Source organism: Glycine max, chromosome 4 (assembly GCF_000004515.6).
Source record: "Glycine max cultivar Williams 82 chromosome 4, Glycine_max_v4.0, whole genome shotgun sequence".
Taxonomy (NCBI): Eukaryota; Viridiplantae; Streptophyta; class Magnoliopsida; order Fabales; family Fabaceae; genus Glycine; species Glycine max.
In genome coordinates, this window is record NC_016091.4 from 2,101,321 (window position 1) to 2,109,938 (window position 8,618).

The following is an 8,618-nucleotide window of genomic DNA, read 5'->3' on the forward strand; positions in this document are numbered from 1 at the left end:
TTATATGATTATATTTTGTTATAGTATAAATATAAAATATTTATTAAATTTATAAAAAAATATGTATTTATTAAATGTATACCTTTTTAAATGAATTTATATGTATTAAAAGCATATTAATTAAAAAGTAACTATCACTAAATTTAATACCTATTTATATAAATATAATAAAATATATATGACAATTGGAAAAAACATTGTCTCTAAGTCCACCTACTGGCAGCACATAAAGCTAGCTATAGATACGATTTGTTTGATTTTGTAGGTTTTATTATGATGAACCATCATGTATCCAACGGTTCAGTAAACTGCTATAGAGGCGCTGCAGAGGCAATCTGCTGTAGAGGATCCGAACGCGAATTAGATTTGAGAGAAACAAAAAAATAAAAGAGTGGAAACTTACCTCTAACAAAAATAAGAGACTCAGTATATTTTATAATTTTTTTTATGAATGTACCATTAAATTATAATTATATATTACTCAAATTATTCATGCTAATTGTTATAAAAAAATAAATAATAATAAAAGATGATCAAATAATTACTATTAACATAATTCAAAAGTATATATTGCATTAACTATTACATGGACATTGATGCCGTGTTAAATAATTTTGAATGAATTTACAATTTTAAAGATGATTTATATAATATTTTTTAATTTATCAGTAGATTATAAGATAAATCTATTTAATAAAAATTTCATTAATTCAAGAATAATGTAACTTTTTTTTATAATTTTCATTAAGAATGCTACTACTTTCTTTCAATACATACCGATCACCTAAATAAGTTTTATTTCTTCCAATAAAATTATTTTCATTCACATGACCAATAATTGAATATCTTGCTTAAGAAATCTACCAACCTTTTTAGATCAAGTTAGTTAATGTAACTTGTATCAATGTAAGATAGTTACCATTTTTTAGTCACTAATAAACTTTGACTAAATAATTTGAAAAGTGCATTTTTGTTTGTTTGTAATAGCGCAAAAGATTGACGAACAGAAAGAAATGAACATGATTTGCTTTTAGTTTGGCTCTGAAAAATTAACAACCAAGTGTTACTCTGTATATGTTAGAAATTTTGAACTGTGTTGCCTTTTTTTTAGCCAGAAAAGATAGTTAGATAACATGCTCCTCAGAAACTCAAAATATAGATTTTAGGATTCAAAATTTCGACATTATAGGTGTCCACTTACCACTTTCCCTTGTACGCATTGTTAAAATCTAGAAATGAACATAAGTTTCCTAAAACTCCATTTGAAATTACGTGAGATTGCTGCTCACAGAATAAAAACTAGAATACAGATGGAGTTTTCTAGGGGTAATCCGGAAGATACAGCATGTGGTGGTTTGATTATACAATGGTTTCAGGATTGGGGTTTTTTGGTTAGCACAATAATGTTGTACTGCATGTGGGCTACTTCGTAGGGGTTGGAAACGGCTTGGGAGCATGGAAAAATAGTAAGGTGATTGTTGAATCAGATTCAGCTTCAATCATTTTCTCTCTGAAATTGAATGATAACAGACCTATAGGTAGCAAGCTGCTCTAGAAAACTCAAGCCTGGAAAGATAGGTAGTGGAATATTTCTTTCCCAAGCAGAGAGAACAGAATCAGTGTGTGTGCCAACTTGATAGGAAATAACATCTCTGTGAATGGAATAACATCTATTAATAAGTTTCAATATCTCGAGGAATTAGTACTTCCGGCTGAAAGATATCCTGAATTCATTAAAAAAAACACTATAGGGAATTGAAACTTGGCACAAATATATGGGTTATCATCTCATATACTCTCCTCCAAGGGAGTTGGTGTTAACTGATCTCATTCGTAATGCCTGGGGTTGTTATACCTCTGTTATAGTTTCTCTTTAGTTTTCTTTTGTTTGGGCTTTTGCCCTATTTGTCCACCAATCAACAATAATTTATAGAGTAACATAGATTATGCAACAACATGACCCCTCTCAATAGAGAAAGGTGGGTTGTATTCATGACAATAAGGTTTACTACATGAATAGGATAGTCCGAGTTTGTATGCAGGTAAAACAGTCAAAATAATAAATTAAATAAAGATGATGAACCGATCTTATGAAACTTCAAGCAAACTAATGCTAGATCACTGCTTATGTACGATTGAGATTATACTTATACCTCACCAGCTCCACGTCCAAAAGTATTTTGCTTCCACTATTTGGCACCATTAATAGGCAACATATTTCTCTGCAATTTAAGGCTGGGGATGCAATTCATTGCGTTGAATCTGCTGTGACTGAATCTGTGCCTGGGGATGCAATTCATTGCCTTGAATCTGCTGTGATCGAGACTCTATCTCTTCCTGAGTATGGTGATTTTGCAGTAGAAAATGTCTCTGTTGGCTGGGCTGCTGATGCTGTAACTCGAACATTTGTTGGTTAATAGCAAGCTGTCGAGCCATGCAACTTGTGAGGGATTCACCGCCAAGTTCTGCAACAGCACGCCTCAAACGCCGGACTTCAGCATCCAAAGTCTCGTTCAGAGCTGCCCAAACAGCAATGAAGATTGTTATACAGCTGTTGAATTGCAAGTGTGTAATCCTAGTAGCACAAGCCATTCGACACTAATATCTGAAAAAGATCCTGTCAATTCAAATGTATTTTTGCAAAGGACCCTGTACCCAAATATGTAGGAAGTGCATACAAATGAAATGAACCATTTTTGTGCATAACTTTCATCAGTTCCTTGATTTTCAAAATAAAAATCAATACTGCCTGTGGCACATTTACTCCTCTTGATCTTGGAGACAGAAAGATTAGGTGAAAATATTACAAGATCGAGGGAGTAGAGTGCTTTGAAGAAGGTGAAGTAGGAAAACGGAGATACATACTAGCAAGGTCAAACTCCTAAACCACACTGCCGATGTCTTCTTCAATAGATATAAGTTTAGAGTGTACATATTTACATGACAATCATTATATAGACCATGCTTAGAATCACAAAACAAAGAAAAAACATCAAGTCAAACTGCAAATTTAGTGGGTAACCACATTCATTCCCCTAATATTTTTACAGAAATTCAAACAAAAGTAACTATATAAATGAAGAGAGAACGTCAAAATTTGATAAAAATAGTGGCTAACCAATAACAGTCAGCACTTCTAACAAGAAAGAACAATGGTAACCAGCAACAAAAGACACAAAATGAGAAAGGGTTGGAGGCAATAAAACTTTCCACTTTCAGGAGCCTATCTCCTCCCCAAATCGTAAGGCTCCCATAATCTCATTGGGTAAAATATGAAAGAATTTTTAGCTTTTTACCACACACACATTCATATTAACTGGAATCCTTAAGTATGGCAATTGTGAGTTATGAATTTCCATTAAATATGAAAACATCAAAATATAAATCTTGTAGTATTTTTGTTTCAACCTTTACTACCAGAGCCCCCTGCATCCTTCCTTTTTCTCTCTTTTTTCAAACAGTTCAACTGGCAACATCTAAGGGAAAGACTGCAAATAAACCAGATTATACACAAGCAATCATGGTATGCAGTCTGAAAGGGGCTATCACAAACAAAGACTTTAGGAAAGCACGATAATAGTGCAAAATGTGGTTGGCTTTCAAATTTGCAGAACATCATTAAGATGATTCAAATGTTTAGGCCAAGTGGGCTGATTTGAAAGAAGCAGAGATGGGCATACTTAATGATACAGTAATAACCCTAAGAAAAACAATTATGTATAAAAATCACTCATAGAAGCCATAAGTAAATGCTTGTTATTACTAATTACAAATACAGATACAGTCCATTCATTTTGAAAAAGAAAACATACACAATGCACAGGATCATATTTCTATGGAAAATTCACACAAATGTGCCTACATCAAGTAAATCCATTTCACAAGATAAAAAAGTTAAAGCAAGTTTGAGCTAACTGATGCATAAAGTAGCACAGAAATGTATACAAACCATCTTTCAATAGAGACTGTTGTTCCATGGCTTGAAGCCTTAATTTGCACTCGTTGTTCTCACTTTTAAGGTCAGAGTTATCCCTCTGGAGACAAGCAAGCACACATAAAAAAAGAAAGAGCAGACATAAGGGTAAATAGTATACAAGACTAAGAAGAAGAGCAAATGTAAGCTTGTCACAAATGATAGCCACCTGTAATTTGGTAAACTGAGTAGACAATGTGGTTGTTTCTGTCTGAAGAGTTTGCACTTTGTGTTCCAATTCAGCAATGTATCGCATCTTCCTCTCCTTTGAACGAGCAGCTGATTGACGATTAGCCAAAATCCTGATAAGCATACGGGGGATATAATGAATTAATGGATATTCACTCTATTTATTTTTTTCAAAAGTAGGCGACAGAAAAAAAGGAGCAAGAGTAGAAAAATATTACCTTTTTGCACGTTTGGGATCAGTCGAAGCAATTTCAGCTAGTTTATCACTTTCCATTATTTTCTTTACCTCCTCTGCACTAAATTCGCCATTTCCAAACTCCGTGGAGGTTTCTGACATTTTGCCGTCCATCGAATTGCTAGGTGAGTGCTGACCCATTTGATTTTTCGAAGGAGGAAGCTTAGGCAATCCATCTTCAATGTTAAAGTTCCCTATGGAACTATCCAACGAAAAACTCCTCCGATGCCGGGAACCCGGTGCAACCTCCCCATTTGAACTCCTCTTGACTCCTTCCCTCCTTTCCTCCGAGCAGCTTGAACTTGCCCCCTGAGCCCCACTCGCCTTCCCATTGACATGACTCTCAACTTCATTATCGCTGCTCTCAACTGTCTTGGAACCACTGGTCCTGCTATCCAAGTCCTTATCTTCCATGCCAGGAAAGTTCAGATTATCAAAGTTGTCCAAATTCATGTATTCCCTGAACAAATCATCCGCAGCCTCCTCCTTCCTCCCATTAACAGGCTCATTAGCATGGCCCCCATCCAGGCTGTCCCTAAAGGACGCCTTCAAGACCAACTGAATCGGCTTCTCGAACCCCGAGCTCTCTCCTCCGGAGGGAACTGGAGAAGACTGCATAAAACCAGAGATTCCCAAAGGGGAATCACTACTAGAGCGCCTGTGTCCCTTCCTAGGAGGAAGAAGGGCATGCCCTCTATTGAGGGGCACCTGAGAGGAAACATTACTTTCCTCCACAGACATATCAGTTGTTGAGATTGAGTCAAACATGGAGGTAACAGCAGCAGGGGAAGGACTCAATGGGGGCAATGAATCCAACGAGAAAATGGGAGGTTGAGACAAAGACCTCGAATGGGAGGAACCCGGAGAACGCAATCGCTGAGGGTATTGGGAATAAGGAGTTGCTGAAGGTGAAACATTGATACTAGGGTGAGATGGTGGCATACGAGATTTCTGGTTTGGTGGTCTTGGAACTGGAACACCAAATGCAGAACTATTTCTTTGATCAACACCTTCCATTGACTCAACTAACTATGCTTTATGCTTTATACTTTATGCCTTGTGCTTCCATTCACAACTCGCCCCTATCAATCAATTAACAAAATCTCTAATCAATTAACCCTCAAATTTGAAAAACAATCTTATTGACACGATCAAGGGATATAGCGAAGACAGTAGAAGTACCTGGTGAGAGAGCAGTGAAGAAAACCGAAAACCCTATCTCGGCAAAAACGAAAATATAGTTGCGTAAAGAGTCGCAGAACAGTCTAGAGCAGCAACATCAACTGCGTTTGTTTTGTGTGTAATAATAATTCTTCTTCTCTTCTCACCGTGGTTCCTACGACTATCATCTCATGGTCTTTGTCTTGTCTGGTTAACTTCTTTGAGACGCTGTTATTTATTGGTGTGTTAATGCCTTGTATTTCTTCTTATTTTTTTCGTTTTTAAGATAAGATTCTGTCAACTATTTTCCATTTGGCACCTAATTAATTTTAATTCCTTCACGTGGATGGATGTAGTAATAATTCAAAACACAGTTTTTTTTTTCTCTTCGGAGACGCGTTTTTACAATTTATATATACTAATAATAATGTAATATAGACAAATAAAGTAAAAGAATCTTCAAAATTAATTTTGAATATCTCTAAAACGTATTTGGATAAAGCCTTATTACAAAGGACATAGATTTTAAGAAGAAAAAAAAAAAAAAAACTGTTGGCTGAAACTATGGATCGGGAGATTTGGGTCGTAGTATAAACTTTACTTTTCGTTGCAAATAATAGTATATATTGTAAAAATTATTAATTATTACGAGAGAGTAATATTTTTCATATAAAGTGTTTAAAGAAAAGGACATCATTGTAAAATGATTAAGCATGACCATTGCTATACAGATAGAGCAACTTCATTATTGATGCGCTTACTTGTCTTTCTTCCACTCATGTTGACTCTCTACTTAAAAATTAAATATAAAACAAAAAAAAAATTGTGTTATTTTTTTAATTTTTTAGTGAATCAAACGGTTCCATTAAAAAATCATGTTGTTTCTTCCATGATATCATCATATAATATAATGACTACCTGTTAAAGTAGCTCTTTGAAAAGATATTTGAAGATTTTGTACCCAAAAAAATGGCATTGCGTTAATTAATTTGTTGTATTTCAAAATTTAGTAATATATATGGTAAAAATAAAAAACAGATGATATTCTTTCTGAGAAACGATTGGTAATAACTTTGTAAATGTTTTATATTAAAAGATTTAATTTTTTTCAGTATGAAATAAGATACTCCAAGCAATAAAAATTCCCAAAATAATAAATAATTTTAAATGGTTTTGTAAACTCACTTGAGAGGCGGATTAGTATGAAATTAAAGAATATTTTCATAAAAGATTGTTTCTCAATAATATTTGTTGAGTTTAACATTTATACACTAATAGTGTAAAATAATTTTATATGTCATTCAATCATAAATATTATTTATATTATTTTAAAAATCAACAAATTTATCATATATAATAGATTGTAATAGAATAATTTTGTAAAAAAATTGAGATCATTGTCATTGCATAAACCTTTTTTTTTCAAAATTTAACTTTTTTGAATGGATAAAAAAGATTTATTGATATCAAAAGACCACAATATCCTTATTTGTTTATCCAATAAATTATGTTTTAATCATTTATAATTAAATATGATAAATTATAAAATTTAAGATTCGCCATGTGTATTGGTTGCAAATTGGTTGGCAAATTAAGCTCTAGGGCTGCAGGTCAGTTTTTGCATTGATTTTGATCAAATTCATGACACAACACAATTAAATTTGATCGGTTTGGTTTGATTTTTACAATTTTTTTTTGAAACTCAACCCAATCCATTCATAAACGATTTGCTTTAGTTTAAACCAACAAGTTAACCATTTAAATTTTATTTTTTTAAAACTATTGTTTTATATCATGGTTAGTTCAAATATCTAATATAATTAACACAATATTATCAACTGTCTGAAAGTGGTAAAAATTTATTCATTTAATATCATCAACATAATATTCTAAAATAGACTAATACAAATTAAAATAAAATATTTTTTAATAAGATTTACTATAATAGTATGAATCACAACTATTTTTTACAAATTAATTTTTTGCAATAAGTTTTACTATAATTAGATTTGCTATAATCAGATTCGTTGCAACCAAATTTACAAAAACAAATGAACAAAATATGATCCATTAATATTATAAATATAATAGGAAAAATAATTATGAAAAAAGGTGAAACAAATAACAATACACCTAAAAATAATACTTTAAGAAGTTTTAACACTTGAAGTCTTAATATTAACAGTATTTAAAATCAAACCAAACAACTCTAGAATTTAAACACAACCCCTACTTGTCAAAATATTTTTTTAGTTTTTAATATATATATATATATAATTTATATTTTAATTACAAGTTCATGGATCGGGTCAACGAATCTATAAATCTAAACCTGTGACTCAATCCGTACATAAATAATTTTAATTGTCTTGGTTTGATTTTGACCCAAATATATAAATGATTCAATTCATTATTCGGATCAGTTTGAGTCAACTCGAGTTTGCGGGTGGGTCATTCTTTGTGAGTGGATTAGACCCAATTTAGAAATCTCCTCAATCCAATCCCGTTAGATTTTTTTAAGTTATATTGGATTATTGAATTTGTTTGGTTTTAATTTAATGAAATCAATTATAATTAAATTGGGTGACGGGTTTGAAATTTTGAATTAGACCAAAACTCAATCCAATTCAATCTAACACAATATTATATTTTATGATTATTATTGACTTTAAGTATTATAAGTTGTAAAATAATGTTATATTTATGATTTTTGAATTCTACAAATAATTTATGAATAATACTTTTCTCATTTGTTGTCAACTAAAATATCTTACTACTTTTTTATCTTCATGTTTTTTTTTTTTTTTCAAAACTTAAAGTAAGAATTTTTTAAGTACTGGATCCTATAATTAATCCAATTTAATTAAAATTAAATTGGATTGGGTTGATAAAAAAAAAAGTAAACTCAATCTTATTCAATTCACTTAAGTTTAATTATATTGGATTAAAAAAAAAACAAAATATTATCTAATCCGAGTCATTTACAACCCTCTTCTTGTGGGGTCAATTTGTTATTTTTACGTGATATTTTTAAGTTGCATTTCTTAGGATGATTATTTG

General features: G+C 31.8%; 1 protein-coding gene across 2 annotated transcripts; it reads right to left on the bottom strand.

Annotated features, from left to right (window-relative positions):
* Nucleotides 1-1,947: 1,947 nt before the first annotated feature.
* LOC100779731 (bZIP transcription factor 29) lies at nt 1,948-5,813 on the bottom strand. Of its 2 annotated transcripts, XM_003523571.5 has the most exons (5): nt 5,580-5,805; nt 4,381-5,479; nt 4,143-4,275; nt 3,950-4,034; nt 1,948-2,519 (listed from the first exon to the last, which is right to left on the bottom strand). In XM_003523571.5, exons 2-5 carry the CDS (start codon nt 5,412-5,414, stop codon nt 2,230-2,232), a joined length of 1,542 nt encoding a protein of 513 aa, XP_003523619.1. In that variant the 5' UTR covers nt 5,415-5,479; nt 5,580-5,805; the 3' UTR covers nt 1,948-2,229. The 2 variants fall into 2 exon arrangements, with proteins under 2 accessions (XP_003523619.1, XP_040870695.1); XM_041014761.1 differs by having other exon boundaries at nt 3,950-4,275; nt 5,580-5,813.
* Between the last annotated feature and the right edge of the window lie 2,805 nt (nt 5,814-8,618).

Excerpts from the sequence above, each read along its gene's own strand:
- LOC100779731 (XM_041014761.1), bottom strand. The coding sequence starts at position 5,414 with ATGGAAGGTGTTGATCAAAGAAATAGTTCTGCATTTGGTGTTCCAGTT. Across the intron at positions 4,276-4,380 it reads GATCCCAAACGTGCAAAAAG|GATTTTGGCTAATCGTCAAT; the intron begins GTAATATTTTTC and ends TATGCTTATCAG. Across the intron at positions 2,520-3,949 it reads ACAGTCTCTATTGAAAGATG|CTCTGAACGAGACTTTGGAT; the intron begins GTTTGTATACAT and ends CTGTTTGGGCAG.